The 23,559-nt window shown below is 51.8% G+C and overlaps 1 protein-coding gene across 2 annotated transcripts in view; it reads right to left on the reverse strand.

Annotated features, from left to right (window-relative positions):
• Sh3bp5 (SH3 domain binding protein 5) overlaps positions 1-23,559 on the reverse strand; it is a 70,991-nt gene that overhangs the window by 7,373 nt on the left and 40,059 nt on the right. For both annotated transcript variants that reach the window (XM_087182462.1, XM_004864401.3), the window contains exon 4: positions 5,538-5,702. In XM_087182462.1, coding sequence (XP_087038588.1) covers positions 5,538-5,702 — 165 coding nt within the window. The remainder of the gene's footprint in view (positions 1-5,537; positions 5,703-23,559) is intronic.

A 23,559-nucleotide genomic window follows, 5' to 3' on the forward strand; every position in this document is an offset into this window, starting at 1 on the left:
TATCAGGGAGGACGCCAGAGGGCTCACGGGTATTGTCAGTCTTAGGAATCCTGCCCATCCACCCCTGCCTGATGCCTGTAACTCAAGGTTCCCGCAGGAGGTTGTTGTGGTCTACCTTCTCCGCTCCACAGCCAGTTGGCCCTGGGGTGGCTTTTTTATTCACTTATAAAAAGGCGTTTTAAAGGTATCAGGAAAAATTATGAAAGACTGATCTGGAACAAAAATATGGTGGAGTGTCCTGTCTAGGGATCTTCCCAGGTGATCTCCAACCTTGTCTTAGAGCTCTTTTTCCATCCTGTGAGTTACTGGAAAGTGCTAGTAATATAGAAGAGAGGTTTTCTGGTGTCAACCCGCTTCCCCTGCCTTTGCAGGACAGGTGATTGAACCCAGGGCCTCACATAGGCAAACACTATACCAACTGAGGCACACACATCCTCAGCCCTTTTAATTTTGAGACAGGATCTCATTAAGTTGCCTAGGCTGGCCTCGAACTTGATTCTACTGCCTCAGCCCCACAATAAGCATGCACTGTCACACCAAGCTACAAATGATTTTTTTTCATAGCAGTCCTTTGATTGAAGCCAGAGCTTTGTACATTCTAGACAACTGCTAAACCACTGAGCTACATTCGTAGATTGTTACAAATACTTCCTATCCAGAGAAATGAAGATGAACTGTGTCCTAATCAAAGATGCAATTACTGACTACCTGTGAATAATGGCCAGTTCTGCATCTGTTTTTACATAGACTTCTGCATTACTGATTTTCTATGAATTTTTAAATATCTTTTGAATTCAAAAAGTCTCAAGAACTGTTTTAACATCTTACATATTAGTTCCCTCCTTAATCAGTTAAATACTATCTTTGCTATGAGAACATTTTATATTTGTATCACAATTGTGCTTCTACCTTATTAAAGCCGTATCTTTTAACAGAAGCTTGAGGTAATTTCTAAAACAGAAAACTATCAGAGAAGGAAAATAGGGGGGACCCAAGCTCTGCTGGCATGAGATGACACGCTTACCGAGATGGCTTCTCCACGATCAAAGATCTCAAAGACCTTTTCCTTTTGCATCTAACACCAAATATTTCCCAAGGAAACAAAAAGCACTAAAAACATCTCATGCTTGACACTTGGAAACACAGTAACTCTGCGGTCTTGTCTTAAAGGATTTGCTGGTGTCACCTTTAAGATAACAGAAAAACCCCAGCTCATCAAAAGCAACACACTGGGTGTGACTTGTGCCACACACAAGGATCCGGGGGGGGGGGCTCACCTTTACAGCATCTCACATAGACTGGGTTATAAAAGCTGTAATGCATGGCTACCCAACCGAAAGAATCCCCTTCGGCAGTTCTCACCAGCAGCATACAGCCCCTCATTCTACCCTGGCCCCCCGGCTGCCTGCAGAAGCGAAGGGGTTCTAAAATTAAACGCGGAGCGTGCTCCAAGCTTTTATTTGGCAACACCGCCAGGGAAGACTGAGGAGGTGGCAAGCACACACTCCCACTTCCGCCTGCCCGAGCCTCACCTCCTCTCCTTGTCTGGATCTCTGCCTGCCCACGCAGTTGCACAACGCCCCCTCCAAGGGAGCTTCCCACCTCAGGAGCTCCCCGCACTGCCCTCCCCGTACGTGCTGCCTGGTGCATCTCCTAGGTAACCAAGGAGCCCTCCAGCTGCAGCCTAGCAGCAGCCCTGCGCTGTGTGCCTATGGGGAGGCAGGGCGGGTGATGAGGGAAGAGGACCCCAGAGGGACGGGCTGAAGCCACAGAGGACAATAAAGACGTCCTCAAGGTGCTGTGGCTGGCTGGGCATGTGCACCTCAGCCCCAAGGCCCACGAACCTCCCTAGGGTCGCCCTGCACTCCCTGAAGCTCATGTTAACTGGACGTTTGGGGTCTGGACCCCAGAACTCTTGCCTTCCTCTCTGGAGGGTGCTCTTCCATTTTACCACATCATAGTCAATGCAGGCTCACATGCGGATGAAGAACCTACTGGGGGCAAGGCCCTGAGACTAAACCCTGGGTGGCGGCCTAGCAGGTGGGGACACTCTCAGCTGCAGTGACTCATTCAAGGCAGTGAGGGGTCCAGCTGGCTGGGATGGCGGTGACAGCAGAGGTGGCACTGGAGAGGGGTCTTCCGTATGTGCTGTCTGGGGTAATGGACAGGAAGGAGGAAGCATTCTGATGCAGGCTATGGGATGACATGCAGGTCACACAAGGGAAGACAGCACTGTGTCCTGCTTTCTGCCTCCTTCCCCTAAGCTGGAGTGCTCCAGTGACCCCAGCTGAAGGAAGCAACTGTCCAACTCCCTTCCGCATGGGCAGAACTTTCTCCCCAGCGTGGGTTGGTCCTGAGGATGACTCGAGGTGTCTGTCAGTTCTGAAGGTGTCTGGCCCCGCCTACAGACTAAGAAGCCAGGCGTTCCCAGGGCTCCCAAAACCTACAGATACACACTCCTGCCCAAGAACTGACGACCCCTGGTGCCCCATGGGACAGGTTGGGCCCTGCAGAACTAAGTGGCTGAACTGTGCGGGACAGGTCAGTCAGGACAGCCGCAGCACCAGCGTCAGACCAGGCAGGTGGCAGTGGCCCCTCAGAAGTACACAGGCTGCTAGCTGCCAGGGCTGAGGATGCTGTGAAAGCCACAGGCCTCCGCCCTAGCCCCTCCTGGCCCAGCAGGACCTAGAGAGAGATGTGTCGCCAAGAGTGACTGCCCCTCCCCTACTCCCAGGAGTCCCAGAGCAACTAGGGCATAAGGGCCCAGGGATGGTGGAGGAAGGGTGTGTCTGCTCAACCCCGGCCCATGGGCACAGAATGAGTGTGCCGGCCTTGCAGGGCACAGCTTCTGTGCTGGGTCCCATGCTGATCAGTGGACATCCACAGGGCACAGCTCCCTGGCCTCCCAGGGCCTCTCTGGGCCCTCTCTCTCTCTTCCCAGCCCCACAGAGCACAGCTCAGGTCCTCTGCCCAGATGGCAAAGCCCTCACCGCATGCCTTCCCACTGTCCTGATTCTTACTCTACCCCTTGTCAGGGGGACCCGGAAGGGAGTGCAGTGGTATAGACCCACCATCTCAGGGCAGCTGTCCTGCCATCCCAGGCCTTACATCCGCTCCAGGCCTGGGGTAGGGGAGGCTGGCCTTGTCCTGTCCTTTTCTCTCTAGCAGCCACCTGCTGCCACGTTATATGCTGTGACTTCAAGTCACATCCCCTCTTCCTCCATAGGGTCTCTTTCCTCCTTCACTAGCAACGCCAACTCCTCCCTCCCAGGCTGCCAGCTCTCCCATCTCAGAGGACAGAAAGCCAGGACCTTCCCCTTGAGGCCAAAGCTGCTACAGCTGGAGGGACCCCTGATGCCCAAATCTCCCGCGGCAAGCACCAGGGACCCAAGCTCTGTGACCCAGGGAGCCTACAACTGCAGGTATGGCTGTACCCAGCAGAAAACTGCTCCGGTTTGTGGTATTCCGTGTAGCCTAGAGGACACTAGGGCTCCTGACACCTCCTAGTGTGCTGGCTTCAGGCGTGGTTCCAAGTGTGGCCCCTGATGTCACTGCAGGACATCTAGGGAAACGGGGGTCATATGGATAACCTCTGATGAGGAATGTGTAGAGATGTGGAAGGGGGCTTCCTAGAGGACTCAGAAGACCTGAGCCAGGAGATACTTTCCAGACCCTGCAGTGTCTTCAACAACCAGTGTTCAGCAAGCTGAGCTTGCAGGCCCGGGAGGCTGCCTTGGGAGACTGTTGAAGTGAGCCCCATCTGGGGACATGAGAAAGCTGGCAGATGTCCAGGTCACCTGAGGCTACTTCAAAGCCAAACACAAGCATCTGCCCTTGGGGAAGGGTGGGTTCTGCATGTCATTCAAAGAACATGCTCTGTGGGCCCAGCGGTGGGGATCGAACTCAGGTCCTTGCGCTTGCACAGCAAGCAGCGAAACCACCGAGCTAAATCTCCGGCCCTAAAAGAAGAAGTCTTAAGAAAAGCAGAAGCCCAACTCCCCATGATGAATGTGATCATTATAAATTATAAACATGTATTAATAAAAAAAATTTTTTAAAGCAAAAAAAATTAAAAAAGGAAAACAGCATGGTTTGTTCCTGAGATTCAGTGATTTCTGAAATTACTTTTTACAAACTTAAATGGGTCGTCAGCTGGAATGGCAGGCATGGAAAAAGGAGAGGCAGACCTGCAGGTTTGTTTTTTTTTTTTTAACATCTCTCAGTCTTTGACTTATATATTTCCAAGATTTCTAACCTCCTCTTTGGTTTTTCATGAGCTGAACCTGCAAAACTGTCTCCAGCATGCATGTAGCTCATCATATCCACTAGGCGGCGGGCAGCTCAAGGCCACACAAAGCCTGGCCAGGCCACACACAGTCCCAGGCTTCTGGGAGACAAGGCCTGAAGTCAAGGCAAATTTGACTCTTGAGGTCATTTGTGTCATTTGTGCCTTTCTATTTAAGGCCACTCAAGGCCATCTCTGATTATCAGATCCCCCGGGACTTGAGCTGCTGTGCCAGGTGACAACGAAAAGGGAAAGGCCAAGGGAAGTCAAAATAGAAATAAGGAGCAAGAGAAAAGATAGATAACAGGAAAAAGGCGACAGAACTTTCGCAAGAGGAAAGCGAATCAAGAGATGGAAGGGAGCTGGGTGTGGGGCGCACACTCCAGTGATCCCAGCACTTGGGAGGCTGAGGCAGGAGGACCACTGTGAGTTCAAGGCCAACCTGGGCTATATGACAAGACTCTATCAAAACAACAGCAACAACAAAAGAGAACAAGAGGTGGGCCTTGGGGAAGAGACTGGTCCCGAGGGAGGCACGTGTGTGACCAGAGTTCATTCGCCCTCCGTGGTGAGGACACAGAGAAAGCCAGGCCTCTATGAACCAGGACACAGGTCCTCACAGCTGCATCTGCCAGGGCCCCGATCTTGAACTCCTCCGCCCCCAGAACTGTGAGAACTAAATTTCTGTTGTTTATAAGCCACTCTGTTGATGGTATTTTGTTTTAAAAGGCCAAATAAACTAAGTTATCACTTCTGATTCTCAGCAATGTGACTGCAGAGGTCCTGGATGCAGCGGCACGCAACTCAGGAAGTCAAATACTCAGTGAAGGCCGTCGGAAGTCCACTCCACATCAACTCCCCGAATCCTGGCCTCGTCCTGGAAGGCCAGGCCTGAGCACCCACTTGACTCTGCTGTCATCTACCGAGGTCCCACGTGCAGATCCAGCATGGCTTCGGTCAGGGCTTCACCCAGATCCCCATCTCAGGCCCCAGAGAATGGCCCGGTCCCTCTGGGAAGCCCAAGTCCACCATCAGGGCCTCCAGCAGTACAGGGGAGCAGCAGCTCCTCGGTCACTGGGCGACTCCCACCCGATCCGGCTTAGTGCCGGCCCAGCCAAGAGACCACACGGAGACCACCACCTGTGACTTAGAGGGCAGCACTGTAGTCTGTCACCGGTGCTCGGGGACCACTGCATGCACAGGCACACAAGTGCAACACCCCACGGGCGCACACGGCTTTGCTCCTACCTACCCTCTGCGTGGCGTGGTTCAGCATCTCCTGCCAGGCTGAGTCGAACTGCCGCTTGTCGTCCTCCAGCAGCCTCTGCTCAGCCAGGGAGATGGTCTCCTTGGCGGCTCGAAGCACCTCTGTGGCCCTCTGGAAGTCCTGCGTGGCTTTCTGAGCTTCCAGCTGAGCCTGTGTGACAGAGAACCCCGTGAGGCCCAGGCAGTGACTCCCCGCCCCTCACTCCTCCACTGTGGGCACGGGCTGCCACCTGCAGGTCCTTCTATGTGGGACAGGGAACGGGGCCTGCTGGGACGGCAGGCACCAGGCCAGGGAGCAGATGATTTTCAGTCCGGGGTCCAACAGTAGAGACATAAACTTCAGCCTTCAGCTACATTCCGAGACGGCAACAGGTACAGCCCACTGCGGGCTTTCTCGGAAGGCCTGGCTCTCTAAGGAGACCACGGTAGGGACACCGCAGTCCCCACCACCTACCCTGCCCAGAGCAAGGTGCAACGTGTGGACGCCCTTGGCAGACGGTGAGAGTGTCGTCCTCTCCTCCAGGTGGGGAGCAGTGAAGCACAGGCTTCCCAGGGTCCCATGGCAGTGAGAAGCAGCGCTGCGACCAGACCCTGGCAGTGTGGCAGCCTGGCACGGTCCCTCCCAGACAGTGCCTGACTGTAAGCACGGCTCCTACTTTTAAGGGGCACTGGGGAGAGTGGACACAGATTGGAACTGACCACTGCTCCAGAGTGGCCACCAGCCAGCCACACGTGGCTCTTGAGCATTTGAACTGGGATTAATCCAAACTGTGCAAAACACCCCTAATTTTTCTTTTGGTACCGGGGATCGAACTCTGGTCCTTGTGCTTGCGCAGCAGGCAGCGAAACCACTGAGCTAAATTCCCGGCCCAAAACACCCCTAATTTTAAAGACACAGTACAAAAAAGAATGTTAAATATTTCATTAGATTTTTTGAACCCAAGGCCCTTGTACTGAGCTAAATCCCCAGTCTTTTTTATATTTTTTGAAACAGGGTCTTGCTAAACTGCCCAGGCTGGGGTTGAACCTGCGACCTTCCTATCTCAGCCTCCCGGAGTGGTGGGATTATAGGCACGTGCCACCATGTCCAGCTTCAATTAGTAGTTTTTATGTTCACTGCACAGTGAAATATTTGGTGTACACCAGGCTAAATAAGAGATTAAAATTAATGTCATCGGTTTCCTTTTATTTTTTTTACTGTGACTACCAGGAAAGTTAAAATTATGTGGGTGACTAATACTCTGTTTCTTTTGGACAGGAGGCCCCTCAGATGTGGGGTAAAGGGCCCGCAACTGTGCGACTGCATCAAAAATCAGGAACAGGACATGAAGCCCACCCCACTCTGCGGGCTCACCGTGAATTCACCACCACCACGCGAACAAATGCAGAGCCACTGAGGATCCCGCCCCCACCTGTTAGCCAGATCCCCAAGTCAGTTACACAAGCCCCATGGGGCACCCAGGGGCAGCCCCTGGGACTCAGCAGGGGCCCTGCCCTTCCCCAGAGAGATCCTCACATGACTTAGAGGAAATCTGCAGAAACCCACAGGCTGGGGACACTTTGTGAAGACAGTCAAGGGGAAAAACCTCAGAGGCTTGAGGCAACACAGGCCCTGGGGCAGCAACCTGGAGTGACCGGGTGGTTTCCACCCTCCCTGCAGGGAACGCACAGCGACGAGGCTCCCGCCCTCAGGCAGGGCTGTCTGCTCAGGGACTGAACCCCTCACACAGACGGAGCAAGGCACCCCAGGAGGGAGAAGATCTAGGCAGGGAGTATGAGGAGAACTAACTTCCAACAGGGCGGACCCGGAAGCCTTCTTACAGGAGGCTGAGCATGAGCTGGGTGGACTGGCAGCTGCTGGGGGACTGGGGGTGGGGTGGGGGCATCTGGGGCTCCGAAGACACATGCCAGAACATGTCAGTACCTGTCGGAGATTTGGCAAGGCCTGGGGACGAATGCTTTAAAAAGGAATCAGGAGTGGAGGCCTTGGATGAACGCCAGGCTAACTCTCCCACCCAACTGGCCCAGGGACCTGCCTGCTGTGGCCCGGTCACCTGTGTCCTCTCTGGAGTGCCCCAGCTACACACGGGGACAGTGCCCAAGCTCACTAGAAGTGCCCAACCCGAAAAGCGAGCAGATGGCACAACTCACTCTCAGCAACACGGCTCACCTTCCCGGCCTGGGCCTTGGGCCATCCCTGGTTCTCCTCTCAGGCCAGCCTCCCTCTAGCCTCAGACAAATGCCAAGAGATGACTGTAGTTACCCCACAGGAGCCCAACAGTGTCTAAAGCAGGACCTGCATTTGTTTGATTTTTAGGAAATCTTAGAATTTCATGTCAGCAACACTGAAGAGTAAACTCTTTCAACTAGGCCTCCTGCTGGAATTATAAACAAATCTCTTCTTCAGCCAAGAGGAGGGGTCCCCTCGGGGGTCCCCCTGAAACGCTGCTCCTGTACCACGGCCCCAACCCTCCTGACACCTCACTGCGCCTCCGATGAGGAGCAGTAAGGGTCTCAGCTCCACACAGGAGGACGAGGCCTGCTTTCAGGGGCCTTTCCCAGCATGCTCTCCGCCCAACTCCTGGCCAGTGTGTGGCCTCTCCACAGGATTCCCTCCGACCTGTGCCAGGCACAAGAGCACACTTGCTGCATTGTACCACATGTCACAGTCCAGCTAACAGGAGGGCTAAGTCTCCATGTGGCTGAGAGAACACAGGCTGCACCTCTCCACCATCCCCAGTCACCTGACCAACCCCAGTCACTTGATCATTTGGGTAGCACTGGGCATGTGTCCCACATCCACTGTCCCTCTTCCCCACCTCCCTGGGGCACAGGGCCTTTAAGTGTCAGGGTTCAGCCACGGGCTCCATTACTAAGCTGCAGCTGACAGGCAGTAAATGGTCATGGAGGGAGGCTTCCAGAAGGCTCCTCTCACAGACCAAACGTCTATGTCACCAAAAAATATTTACACACTGAAGCCCTGGCACCCAGTGTGACTGCATTTGGAGGGGAGACCCTTGGGAGGTAAGCAGTTTGATGAGGTCCTCACCGAAGCCCTCATAAGAAGAGAGGTCTCTTACTCCTCCACTCACTGGTGCCAAAGAGGCACACGGCACGAAGGCAGCCATCTACCTGCCAGCCACAGGACAGCCCGCTCCACACAGACCTCCCCAAGGTCCAGAGCTGTGGGAAAGTGTCCCAGCCGGAGCCACACGGTCCAGGGGATTGGGTTTTGAGGTCTGTTATGGGAGATCCCTCACAGGAGGGAGGTGGGCATCAGGCCGGGTCACAGAAACATGGAGGCGCCTGAGAGTTTCCACATCGGCCTCACCGAGGGGCTTCTCAGGGTCATCACAGACATAGGACCTCCAAAGGCACACGAGAATCTCAGAATCACAGAGAACGCCAGCTGCCCCGATGACACCTAGAAGTCTTTGGCACTAAATTTAACCTGCAAACTTTAACCAAGGACCCAGGCCCTGGTAACGAGTAAGAGCCCTGGGCCCCAGGCTCCATGCTGTGCACAAGTCACATGCTGGGTCACTCACCGAGAGGCCCAGGGAGCCCCCTGAAGGGATGAGGTCGCCTACAACACTCCCAGAGAGGAGAAGGCAGCAGAACATGGCCCGAGCTGGAGTGGAAGAATTTAAATATCTCCGTGACTCATGGGCACTATGAGCTCTCATGGAAACAGCTCCACAAAGAGAAACATCAAAGGCTGCTCACAAAAGGATGTGGGAAGTGCCCCTCATTACATACCAGTCCAAGTCAAGTGTCAAGTGTGACTGGAAGCACTCAGCCTGTGACTGACGCACTCTGGACAACTGAGGCAGGAGGATCCCAAGTTTGAGCCCAGCCTGGGTAACTTAGTGACTCCTGTGTCACTAAGGGTGGAGGACACAGTTTGGTGTGAAGGCCCTGCTTCAATTCCTAATGCAACAAAAGAAAAAGAGAAGAGGGAAGGAGAAAGAAATAGAAAGAATGAGGGGGAGGGGAAAAAAAAAAAAAGAAAGGGCCAAGGATTTGGCCTCACAAGTGCAAGGTCCTGAGTTCGATCCCCAGTACTGGAAAAAGAAAAAAGAAAAAGGAGTGGGTGTTCACCAAGTGTCATCCACAAGGGTGGGGCAGAGGGTCGCTACTGCTGCGACTCTAGGAGGGGGTCTGGCCTCTATGACTGCACCCACAGCTCATAAATGCTCTCCAGAACAGGAGTGCTGGACATTTGAGCCACTGCAGCAAAGGATCCAGGTGGAAGGAAGCTAACAGAGCACCCAGGTCAAGACCCTCATTTTTCTTAGCAAGGTCTCAATTAGGGAGGCAACTTGCTAATATCACACAGCTACTCTGCGACCTGCCTGAGCCCCTGGCCCCTGGTCTGAGGCCATCAGTTCTGCTGTACCACACAATGTCTGCCAGTGGGCACCGACAGCATGGCTGGACAACTGGCAAGGTGCCTGCCAACGAGACCCAGCAAGAAGAGCTGCCCAGAGCCCAGAGCCCAGAGCCCAGAGCCCAGAGCCGGGATGGAGACGAAAACACTACCTGCACTGCTGCTCCCACGCGGGGCTCCTATGCTAATGCCCCACTCAGGTCTCACCAACACGTCAGCTAGTCAGCTGCCGATGCAGGTAAAGGTGGAGGCTGCCCAAAGCTGTGCTCTAGCAGGGCCTGGTTCTACATCTTTGAAAGCCCAGGAGCCCAGGGTGGTCCAGGATCTGACTATTGACAAACTCACAAGTCTGGATACCGACGATTAGGAAACAGAAAATCATCAGAGCAGTTCCTGTTTGAGCATTAATTCTGAGTCAAGTGATGTATATAAGGCATTCTGAATAAAGTACCTCATTTAAATCTCAAAACACAGCCAGGCCGAGTGGTGTATGCCTGTAACTCCAGCACTGGGGAGGCTGAGGCAGGAGGATTGCCAGGAGTTCGAGACCAGCCTGGGCTACATAGTGAGTTTAAGGCAAGCCTGAACTATATAACAAGACCCTGGCTCCAAAAAACCACCAAACCAACAAACAAACTCAGAATAGGCCTAAGAAGGCAGTTAATTCTCATCCCTGCTTTACAACAGGGTTCGAGACTCATAATGGTTAAATAAATTGCCCAAGATCACAGAGCTATCAAGGATGGAGTTGAGATTCAAATCCTGACCCAAAGTCTTCACCCTGAACTTCTATGCAGGACCACATGCTGCGCCTACAAACCTCTGACAAAACAGTGCCCGACCAGCTGAGGTTGGCTTTACTTCACCTAATCAAGGCCACACTGGCCCCTGCTGTGCAGTTCAGGACGGGCGGGGAGGAGAGGAGATGCGACAGAAGCAAGCAGGAGGAGCGGGAGGTGTGGACCTACTACTCTGACAGCCAAGCTCCCCCAGCCAGGGGCCTGCTGGGAAGGCGAGGGAAAGCCCTCCTGCCCCACTGAGCTTAGCCTTCTCTGTCCCCCAACACATGCTGTCACTGCTTTATGGGACAACTTGGGAGTCCACTGACAGGAGACCAGGGGCACAAGTAAAATACAGGGCACTCAAACTTTCTCTGTTACGCCCCACTGAAGCACAGACTTTCACTATCCCCTATTGCCTTTCACATTTGAAACCCAAGGGATTCCCCGGGGCTGACTCAGGAACAAGTGGGCTCAATGTGGATAGAGCCCCTAGTGCCCCTTCAGAGCCGTTAAGGAATAACACAAGGGTTTGAGAACCTCCTGGAGACCCTCATACGGACTGGGAGGAGGCAGGGCCCCACTTTATTCTCAAGAGGAAGAGAAAGATGACGCCTGGGAGGGGGCAGTGCGGCTTGCAGCAGAGGCTGCTCCAGGGTGAGACCTGCAGGGACCCCAGGCAGGAGATTAGGGCGTGGCCAGCTGGCTGGGTAGGCCGGCGTGAGCTGTCAATCACAGAGATCAGGGCACAGGTGCCTGAGCTTTGTACCAATCACATGCTAACTTCAATTCTTCTCACAAGAACTCAAGCAGGTTTTTGTCAGGACAGCCTAGATCTGACCTCAACCGGATAAAAAAAACCTGGTGGCCATTAAGCTGGTGGCCACTGTGAGCTCTTTCTTCCAGCGGCCCGCTCTCACCCTGCATTTCTTTTCCTACCATTAATAAATAAAACCTCACTACTCTTTGTACTTGTCTTGACCAATTCTTTGGTTAGGACAACACAGACCTACAAAAAAATCTCTTGAAGAAGTCCCCAGCACCCCAGTGCCTTGATAACCACCCCACTGGGCAGGGGGCATCGAGCACTAGAGGGGGAGCAGCAGTCACATGACAGGGAGCCTGGCTCTTTACCCTTAGGCTTCCACTGGATGGACTCAGTGACACAGGGCCAGGACGGGGGTGGGGTGGGGGGGGGGTGTCCTCCTATACATTTTTTTGTGATGTAATTTTGTCCCTGCCTCTTTAGAGGGGAAGTTGTACATATGGCTGGGAGGAATCCTCCTCCACTTCAGTAGCTGGAGGAGAGTCTCAGACTGAGACAACTCTTCCTCTTCCTCCTCCTCCTCCTCCTCCCCTTTCAAAGCTCCGCAGAGGCTGGCAGCAACCGTTTGACACCATCTCCTCCCCAAGGATGCTTTGGCTACACACATTTTAATTAGAATTGGGAGGAGGGAAGGTGGGGAAGAGAAGTACAAGAATTAAAGGGCCGGGGATTTAGCTGAGTGGTTTCGCCACCTGCTGTGCAAGTGCAAGGACCCGAGAGTTCAATCCCTGGTACCAAAAAAAAAAAAAAATTAAGAATTAAGATGTGTCACTTACCAACTCCCCACAATGAACGTAATTATGTAGTTAGTATGTATTGTACTAATAGGAAATTATTCCCAAATAGCTAAGCTTGTTCAAAAGCATTTCCAGAGAATTCCATTAACCCCATTTAGTTCCTTGATTATTTTTCATATCCAGTGCTCCTTTTTTCTACATTTTTTTTAAGCTAAATTTATTTTCATTAAGATCAACCCATTTCTACTACAAAATGACAAATTTGATCTACTGAGTTTTATCCATATCAAACTTTACTAACTTGTATCATGGGGCTTTTCACTGTTTCCACCTCACTCAATTTTCCTGGACCCGTTTTTTATTTTGTTTTGGTAGTGCTTAGGATTAAACCCTCGGCCTCAAAGGTGCTAGACAGGGTCAGGGATGTAGCTCAGTGGCACCGTGCCTGCCTGACAAGCACAAGGTCCTGAGTTTGATCCCTGGTACCAAAAGAAAAAAAATTGCTAGGCAAACAACCTACCACTGAGCTATAGCCCCGGTTCTGGATCAGTTCTTTACAGATCTAAAACACTGCCAAACATGGGATATCTTTTTTTTTTTGGTACCGGGGATTGAACTCGGGACCTTGCACTTGCGAGGCAGGCATTGGAACCACTGAGCTAAATCCCCGGCCCGGGATATCATTTTTTTACTCAGTCTCAAAGGTTATCATGCACGGTTTCTGAGCTACTACCAGTTTAATATTATGTAGATTATTTCTCTCAACAATATATATTATAAACTAAATGAATGATCCATGGTGTGTACTTCTCCTTAGAGAAACAGAACCCGGTGTGCAGAGTGGAGAGCCATAGGGCCTGCAGCTGTATTAGCGCAAGGCCCCAGGGCTGTAATTCATCACCAGGGTCAACGAGGCCTCCGGGGTTAGAACAGCAAAGGTCAAACAGCTTTGCTCAGTCCTGAGGTTAAAGATGAGCTATTTGAAATTAAAAAGCTATTACCTCCTTCAAAACACAGCTATAAATGACACTGGAAAGCCAGGGCTGGGGTGTGCAATACAGGGGAAATAGCACTGGCTAGAGTGTGGTACCTATAGAAGCTGGATGACAAATATTTGGGCTCCATTATATTTTCCTTGACTGTATATATCTGAAATTCTGGACCCGGTTTCCGGCAGGATAACCTCTGTCCCGCTGTCGTGTAGTGCCTCAGACCGAGCGGGGTGAGTCTGACTCAAGGGTTCAGCTGGGGGCATGGGGAGGTTCATCCAGGATCAATCTTCAGAGCTGGACAAGAACCTGCAACTCCGCTCTGGACATGGAGCACGGCTGCCTATTCCACCCAGGCAGCCCTCGTCCCTTTGCTAGAGGGTGGCTCCCTCTGCCCCCTTCAGAATCTCCCCAATGCATCGAAGTTTCAGGCAGGAGGGGCGCAACTTTGAGCAGCTCGAATCAGGGGGTCACGGCTGGTCAGCCTGCCCATGTCTGTGATTCCTTCTCTCACTCCTATCCTCTCTGCAATGACTGGCAGCTCACACGGCCTGCCAGCCACACGTGGCAGGGCCTCCGGGAACCATACATCCCAGATCAAATCCTTACAGTTGCTGCAGGGACACAACAGATGCTGTCTCCTCACACCCACCCTAGCCAGAAGGGTGCTCCTACCTTCCTCCTCGGGCTTCCTCCTGTTCTCCAGCTCCTGCTGTCGGACTGGAGCATCATCCCAACTGCTGTAGAACTACTGAATGTCAAGAGTTGGGGCCAGGCATGTGGCAGGGCCTGAGCCAGGAGACAGACAGCAGTGCCCAAGGTCGAGACTCAGCCAACAGCAACCGAGAGCTCTCACCAAACACAAACCCGACCTACAAAACCAGTCATGGGGTCTTCAGACTCAAGGAGATAGAAATGATGTAGAACAGTTTCATTTTATAGACTAAAACTCAGGATTCTAACAAGTAGAATGGGCTGTCCAAAAGGAGCTGCAGTCTGGGCATTCATCCAACCTTCCCTTTTGCGTGCGGCCACACACCTGATCACAACGTCTAACCTTTCGCTCTCTGCCCCACAGCACACATGCCATGGCTCCCGCCAGAGCCCCCGCTGTGCTGTTTGTCCAAGGTCAGAGGGCTACACCTGCCTCCTTGCACATCCATTCCCACTGTCATTGCCAGGGTACACGAAGCATCAAGTGTCTCCTGGTCTCAAGGTTTAAAAGACACACACGAAGGGGCACACATGGGTGCACACAACTGAGGAAGCCCCTCTCACTGGGGTGCATGATGCAAACCTAGGCCCTAACAGGTGGCCTGGTCCTCGCTGACACTGCGGGAAGTGGAGACTACTGCTTTATGCCAGAGGGCAGAGGAGAGCTGGAACACTACATTTGGGAAGAATCCATCTGCTCTATAATTAAGCCTCGTGACAGTCCTTTGAGGCTAATGAGTAGCTAGCTGGGGGGGGGGGGGAGGAGGGGGGGGCGGGGGAGGAGGAGGAGGAGGACGACGACGCAGGGACATGGGTGGATAAGGAGCTGGGAGGTGGAACTAGGAATAGCATTCTCTTCACCCCAGCCCCAGTCCCAGGCAGGGAATCCAGGGCTGGAGGACTGGATGCCCTTGCAAAGCTCTGACCTTTGACTCCTCCTCTTCTCCAGCAAGGAGCCAGGTCCAGCTGTTCCCTGGTTCAGTCTCTGCAGACTCAGTCCCCTACCTGGGAACAGTGAGCGGAAATGCCCACATTACCCACCAGACCACACAGCAAGCAGCCCCCCTGCCCCGTGGCTTCCAATGCCCATGGAGAGCTCTTCCCAGCCCTTACCACCTCAGAATGCCAACAGAGACACATTCCAATGCCTGGCACAGGACTGGCCTTGATCTGCTAGGACAATGGGGCACTATAGGGCCGCAGAGTGTCGGAGGACTGGGAGGAACAGAGCACATTCCTGCACCAACAGTAACCATTGTCCAGGGTCCACAGCCTTGAACAAGTCACTGCCCCTCTCAGATTGGAATGCCAAGGGCTCTTGGCCTTGGGAAGACTGGAAGCCTGGGCTGTGGCACTGACAACATGTTCATTCCGGGAGGCACTCACAGGAAGGTCCCTAAAGCAGGGTCAGCACAAGACCTGTTCAAGTACGAGTCAGCAGCTGGCCACCCACGAGCAACTCTGCATGTGCTATCTTCTTCATTTTATGTTTGCGAGTTTTTCCCAAAACTGCTTCTAGATGCACTTCTTAATCAGTTATCACTCTGCTATTTACCATACAGTTCTTTCTTTAAATTTGAAACGTTGTCACTGGGTTAACCAAGAGCATAACCTGAAAGAAATAGGAAGAGGTTCGCACTATTTACCCAATAGAAAAGCAACAGCTGTTAACAGTCAGATGCCACAGGCAAATAGGTCTGGTGATTGTGTAGAAGAAAGCTCACATCTTCTACCCTCACATGTGTAACAAAGCTATCCTGTCATTCAGTGTTTCTCAGTAAAATTTTGTTATGAACTATTGATACAGGGGGAATGGATGTAACTCCCAAACCTACTAGATATCTGAAACGAGAGTTCGTGTTCTCTAAAATCGAAGAATGAATTCTAGGAACTGAGGTTAAGAGTAGGAAAATTTATTGAGAGAAAGACAGCTCTGTCTAAGAGACACAGATGTTTTCCGGGACCAGAAAGTGGGCTGCCCACTCACCCGACTTCTCAAAGCTGTTTTATGGGACAAAGCCATGAGGTGAGGCGGGTTCAAGGTGGGACAAAACTGCAGTCAACTAGTAAGATGACAAGTACAGCCGCTTAGGTAATACTGATTACATGGGGATCCAATGGGGAAACAAGTCACGTAGCAAGCACCCAAGGAAAGATCAAGGATTTCTGGTGGAAAAGGATGGGTCAGGGATCTTTCTCCGAAGATCTTGATCCCCCACCCAGGTGACAGATACCTATTTAGAATATAAATCACTGCTATTTAGCCTACATGGGTGTGGTAGTTTCTCTCCCGTTACAATGCTGGCCTTCAGTGAATGTGTCTTCACGGTCCTCCATGTTGGCTCCTTGAAGGCCTGCCCTGTCTGACTGCCTACAAGATATCTAATTAACTTACCTGTCTACAATACTATGATGTTAGATTTAAAAAAAAAAAACTCCAAGTTTAAAGCAGTTGTAAGAATACACTTTTAGGGCAAGGGATGTAGCTCAGTGGCACAGTGCCTGCCTGGTAAGCACAAGGTCCTGAGTTCAATCTCCAGTACAAAAAAAAGAATACACTTTTAAAACTGAGGAAACTTGAAAATCAACTGGGTATTAGGTGATATTCAAGAACTACTATTAATTTAAGAGTTGGGTACAGTAGTATACACATTCTGGGAAGGTGAGTCAGGAGCATCACAAATTCCGTCCCAGCCTGGGCAATTTAGCAAGACCTTCTCAAAATAAAAAGGGGCTAGAGATGTAACTCAAGGCTGATTCCCTCTGTCCCCAAAGCTACTCACTAAAAGAATGGGGAAATCAGAAAAATATTTGTCAAAGGTTATCTTTATTAAGGTGAAATTTTAGATTGATAAAAGAATAAGCAAACCAAACACAATAATATTGCAGATAGCTAAGTTAGAAATTATTGTAAGGCAGCTAGGCAAAGCTGGGCCCTCAGTATAGAAAAACAATTGAGGCACATTCACTGGTTAGCATTATAAAAAGAGAAGAACTACTACACCCAATACTTCCTCTAGGGATGAATAGCAGTGACTGGTATTCTAAATAGGTATCAATCACCTGGGTGGGGGACCAAGACCCTTCCAGGAAAGGTCCCTGACCTACCCCTTATCAAAAATCCTTGGTCCACACTGCCTGCCTGCCTGCCTCGCAAGCAAGCGCAAGGTCTGGAGTTGGATCCCTGGCACCAAAAAACAAAAAACAAAAACAAAAAACTATGAGCTAAAAATCCTTGGTCCTGGTACGCTTGCTACGTGACAGGCTTCCCCACTGGATCTCCATTTAATCATTACCTAAGCAACTACACTTGTTATAATCTTACTGGTTGATCATAGTTTTTCCCTCCTCATGTCCACCTTGTGATTTCCCATTGGACCAATATTACTTAAGCGACTGTCCTTGTAATCTTACTGGTTGACTATAGTTTTGTCTCACCTTGTGGCTTTGTCTTATTAAAACACTTCTGAGAAGCAAGGTGGGTGGGCAACCTACTTTCCAGTCCTCCTCCTGTCTCTTTTAGAAGCTGTCTTTCTTTCAATAAATTTTTCCTACTCTTAGCCTCCGTTGTTCCTAGAATTCATTTCTTGATTTTAGAGAACACGAACTCAAGTTTTGGATATCTAGCAGGTTTGGGAGTTACATCTATTCCCCCTATATCAATAAAATACCTGTAAAATGTGCAATGAGAGGAATTCAAGAGCCAACACATTAGGGCCTGGGATTTAGCTCTGGTTTTGTCTCCCGAACCAAAAAAACCCAAAATGTTGCCCAAACAACAGATGAGTTCATGAGACTGGAGCTGCCTCTGGTCCCTCCAGCCTGCCCCACCCATGTGCGATCTTAAGATGCTGAAAAGTCTGGCCCTGCACAGCCTCCAGCTGCCTGGGAAGAGCCAAACCACTCCAGCCCCCAGGTCTCTAATCTTGGCCGCTTCTGCTATGACTTAAAGCCCCCAGCTCCTGCTCTGTCCCTGGTGGAGACAGAGGAAGTATAAATATATATATAATATACGCGTATCCGCCAAAGCAGTGATCAGAGGGCACTCTGAGGAGAGCCCCACCAGTGGGTGAACCCCTCCCACACCCTGCACGGAGGGGGCGGTTGGGACAGGACGGGATGCTACTGTATTCTTCCCGTCTGCCCAGCACTGACCTGGGGTCCAGCCTGCAGCCACACCCATCTTACTAGTGGCCAGTGCTGCCATACCCATCTTACTCCCAAACAAACAGGTGAGGCTCATGCGCCTGTCCAGGGCTGCATAAGCAGACAGGAAGGAGACGTGGCTCACGCCCAGGGCCCCTGGCTCTAAGGACCCACAGAGAAGGTGCCCGGACAGGGGACCCAGTGGGCCTCGGTAGGCTCCACACACCTGCCCATCCACCCTGTCCTGCTCAGCTCCTCCCCATCACCAGCGCAGGTACCCAGGAACGAATGAGCTCTCAAAACCTCTGCGGAATGCCAGGTGTGGTGGTACATTCCCATAATCCCGGCACTCAGGAGGCTGAGGCAGGAGGGTCACTGCAAGTTTGAGGCCAGCCTGGGTTTCACAGTGAGACCCTGTCTCAAAAAACCTAAATACATCAGATAAAGTTTTTACCTGGATTATTATTAAAGCTTTCTAACTGCTCTCTCACTTCCAATCTCACACGGTCAATTTCAACGCCATATGGAATAAACTGAGTCTCCTAAGTTGCATTTGGGATACCCGATGGCCGTTCTAATGTGCATGATATCATCCTCTAACAGGCACACTCCAAACAAAACCAGGTCACAGCAGATTCGCACTTCCCCATCACCCAGTGAGACCCACCACTCATTCCCTGCTCTTACAGTCATCTCCTTTAACACGTGTGCTTCCTCCTTGTCTCCACCTAGGGGACTCCTACTCATCCTTTAAAACCCATTTCAAATGTCCCATCCTCTGTGCATTCTTGTTCTCCTACAGCCAGTTGGATTCATACAGTGATTGATCATATCTTCTCCCTTGTATCTCTTTATAGGCTATTTTTAAAAGTTCTTCTTGTCCTCAGCCTCTTCCTCAGAGTGAACACTGATTCTCCTTTGTGAATTCCCGCTGAGCTTTAATTTCCTAGTACATGACAGACAGCTCAAAGGCAGCCTGCACTGCCCAGCAGCAGAGCACGGGAGTTCATAGAACAAATGCTTCAAGAAAGCAGGAAGGGAGGCTTATACCTTGTGGCCCACAGCACCGAGTGAACCAGGTCCCTCCAAGCCCTCCTCTCAGGTCCTTTTGTGGTCCCCATCCGACCCCAGGTCGGTCTGGACGGAACAATCCAGAGCCCTCAGACAGTGTTTGCTGAGGAAAGCCCAAGCAAGCCCTGCTGACACTCACACCTCTTCCAAAGCAGAAAGGGTCCAGAATTCCCTCAGTGCATAGCCAGGCTGCTGAGGAGCACATCCAAGGTGATGAAGATGAGCGATCACCAGGCGCGTCACAGAGAAAAGTGGCAGGGTGGGGCAGGGCAGGGCACTGCCATCCTCCCCAATGCCCACTTGCTGGACACACTGCACACCCAGCTTTCATGAGCTACCCCAAGTGGAGGGGAGACTGCTTTTCAACACAACCAGAATAAACAGGTTCAAAGTCCTTAACATTCTACATGCCTGCTAGACAAGAGATACCAAAACTAGACAGAAGTGAGAACCTGTGGGTGCCCCGCGCTGCCTGCAGGGGTCCACAGAGCTTCTCTGCACTGGCCAGGGTCACCTCCTGCCAGCCAGGGCCTCGCTCAGGTGGCTGGCTCCTAAACTTCTCAGGGGCTGCCTAGCGACTAGCACAGGCCGGGCACACCCAGTGGAAACAAAGGGGCCTCTGGCTACCAACCCTCTGCAACTCGAGGCTCAGAGCACTCTTCCCGGCTGTGGGGAGAGGGCAGAGGGGACGAGAGGAAATGGGATGACTCCAGCCCGGGGACCCTGACACAGCTGGATGAGGTGACGCCCTGGTGCCCAAGCCCAGAACGCTCAGGGCCAAGGTGCTACAGCAAAGGAGTCCATGGTCACAGAGGCCCCCATCCTGCAGCAGGTGGAATTCCTGCCACCGCTTCACAGCAGGTTCTCCCCTCAGGACCAGGGAGCCTCAGGATGCAGAGCTGTGTTGCTGAGTTTTTACCTCCCATGCCCAGCACCGTGGCCAGCACACTGCAAAGGTTTAAGGCTGTTTGTTTATTCAAAGTACCCAGCGCCGGGTGTGGTGGCTCCCGCCTGTAATCCCAGTACTCTGGAGGCTGAGGCAAGAAGACTGTCGTGAGTTCCAGGCCAGCCTGGGCTAGAATACAGTGAGTTCAAGACCAGCCTGAACTACACAGGAAGACCTGTCCCAACCAACCAACCAACAGAAAACTGTGTAACATTATGAACATTATTTCAACTGTGGCGAATTATTTTAGTCACGTGTTATCCCAAGCCCTTCTTCAGGCAGACACTGGCTCCCCTATCCTGCCCATCTCCAGCTTTCAGAGCTTCCAGGGTCATCTGTCATGATTTGCTGTTCTGCACACAAACACAAAGGAACAAGTGACTCACTGAAGTGTCAACCTCCCACTTTCAAAGCTATCTTCTGCTTCCAGATCAGAATAACTTGGCTGAATTTTAATCACAGGTCGAGTACCCCTTATCTGAAATACTTGGAACTAGAAGTGCTTCCGACCTTGGTGGTTTTTCATTTGGGCATATTTACACAGACACTTTACTGGTTACGCATCCCTAATCTAAAGTTTCCACAGCCAAACTGCTCTGAAATCCAAAATTTTTTGAGTGATGACATGGCGCTTAAGAAAAATCCAGGATTGGCCAGGCTCAACCTGGACTACCTGCAAGAAGATCCCAAGAGTTCAAGGCCAAGGACACAGACAAAAGTGAGGGCTCGACACAAGCGAGAGCTAGCACAGCACGACTCCTTGGTTAGCAGGTCACACAAAAAGGCCGAGGGGTCTGTGACAGTGTAAGCGCAAGGCCACCATAGGCTCAGGCTGGCCACAGTAGGCTGGCAGGAAGAGCGGCAGGGCCCTGGCACACAATGAAGCCCACACCACTTTAGCCAGCTGGGATCTGTGGCCAAGATGGAACGGCCCTGTGCAGAGCTGGGGCAGCAGCCGGGTCCGCTCCCCGGGGAGGCAAGGCGAGCGCAGGCTGGTGTGGCTGGGGCTCTCGCGCATGGCCAGGCTCCTGGCGGATGCGCTCCTTCCCACCGGGCATCACCACGCCCAGCAGGTCCCAGGAGCTGGGCACCTTTCCTCCTCTAAGGAGGAGCAAATCAGAGCCAGCAGAACGAAGGGGTGAGAGGGTAAGACGGCCACAGGGAGAAGTCCAAATGTCCAGGCTGAGGGAGTTCTGCCTTAGGACTTTGCAGTGCTCCATTCCCGGCATCCTCCTCACAGCCAGTATGAATTTTACCTTTCTCTCGCCAGGCATCAAGAAGATGCAGAAAGGACTCAATGCAGTGTGTATCCTCAAGACGCTCACACTCCAGGCAGGGTTCTTCACTCAGTTTAGAGCTTAGGGACACAGGTCCAGCACAAGGTGCCTGGGACCAAGTCCTGGCCAGACCACTAGGGAGCTGGGCGGCTCTGTGCACTTTTTGTACTTCTCTGGGCCTCAGTTTCCTCATCTGTAAAACACAGATGACCAAAGCCTACCTCATGTAGTTGGGTTGAGGAAGAAGTTAGCACACACAAAGTGCTTAGAATGGGCATGGTGAGCAATACAGAAGCACGCAGTACACGGCACTAGCTCGTGGGCATCAACCCACAGGATGTGCAAGACATCCAAAGAGAGCCCAAGAGAGCCCATAAGTACCTTGAAGCTGTGCTTATAATCTGTGCATCCATGCACATTAAACCTGTTTTCAGAGATCTGTAACTTTCATCAAGTTCTCAAAGAAGCAGAGCTGAAGGAAAGCTCAGGGAGGGAGGGACTGCAGGAAGTATCTGTGGAAGTTTCACCGATTCATGCCTTCCTTTGACTAAGGCAGCACGTGAAAGCTAAGCAGCACTGTCCCCAGGACTTTCTGCAGTGATGGAAATGTTCTCTGCACTGTCCCAAAATAGCAGCCATCAGCCACATATGGCTAGGGAGACTGAGGAACCAAATGTGTAGTTTCACTTCGTGTTAATTTATAGTGAAGTAACCCCACGTGGCTAATGACTACCATGAGCAAACAAGTCACTCTGGAAGGGGAACAGAACAGACAATGATGTGGAATCTTCTACGATTACTCAGACCCTGTGAGTGAAGCCCGAAGTCCCTGGCAACCTCAGTAGCAGCGAGAGGGAGGCACACGCCAAACGCAGCAGAGAGGCAGGGAGAGGCCTAGCTGGCCAGGTTGCGAATATCTTGTGCACTGCGCTCAGCGTTGAGCTTGGCACTCCGGGCAGAAGAATGTGCTGTATCAGCCAGGGCTCTCCAGGGGAAGAGACCAACAGGATGTGTGTGTAAATGCAAGGCTGATTTTAAGGAATTGGCTGTGGGACCATGAGAGGTGGCAAGTCCAGATACTTCGGTTCACGAGCAGAGCACCACGTGTTCAAGCCACACAGCATCGGCACATGACCCATCTGACATTAAAAAAAAGCTGGCAAGTTCTAAATCCGCAGGGTGGGTAGACCCAGGAAAGAGCCAACGGTGCAGTTCCCGTCTAGCCGCCTCTTGCTTGACTGAAGTCACCCTGGTTCTCTTGAAGCGTCACCTGCATCACTCTTCCCCTAAGGGCAAGCTGCTTTACACAGAGTCCGCCAGTCGAAATCACGGCTGTCCCAAATCATCCTCGCCAAAATACCCTCGCAGAAACACCTAAGGTAATGTTTGGCCATGGACATGAGCGCCATGGCCAGCCAAGCTGACACACAAAACTAACCGTCACACGTGTGTGTTTTGAGCAAAGCTATTAGCAGAAGTGACTGACAAGAAATCTTGGCTGGGAGGCAGTGGGGGAGAGGGGCCCTGAGAGGTGGGAAGACAGGGGAAAGGCTATCCCAAAGGTCTGGATAAGCCACGAGGGCTCACACCGAAGACGGGCGCATTGAGAAATGAGTAGTATTTTTGGAAGAAAATCTGCGTTCTGGACTTCACAAAATATCCACACATACAATTATACCTTTGTAGGAAGCTAGCATTTCCTCACAAGACTGCAACGCCACAAGGAAAGAAAGCTTTCTACACATCACGTAGGGCGGAAGTGAGACAGCAGAGTGACGCAGGTGGGCAGGGTCCTTCCCTGCTCACAGGAGCCCTAGGTCTGCTCTGAGTGTCATGTGTGCCTATCTTCCTGACCCAGGCTCTCTCAAAGACAGATGAGCCACAGTACAGATGCGGCAGTCTCTTAGCTGTCTCCCAACATGCATTCTCCCTCCCTTCCTCTTTAGAAACAATCCTTCCTAGCAAGCCAGGAGACTCCAGGCCAAGCCTCCCCTGCAGCTACCTGGGACTATGGGACCAGGTACTAAGCAAGGCAACGGAAGTAGTGTGTCTCATGAAATGTCCAAGTACGGTAGAAAATAAATCCAAATAAAAAGAAATGTAAAAGATCCAGAACCTCCTCCTCTAGCTACT

This window comes from Heterocephalus glaber, unplaced genomic scaffold (genome assembly GCF_053883595.1).
Source record: "Heterocephalus glaber isolate CG9 unplaced genomic scaffold, H.glaber_assembly_v1.0 deba00001472, whole genome shotgun sequence".
NCBI classification, from domain to species: domain Eukaryota; kingdom Metazoa; phylum Chordata; class Mammalia; order Rodentia; family Bathyergidae; genus Heterocephalus; species Heterocephalus glaber.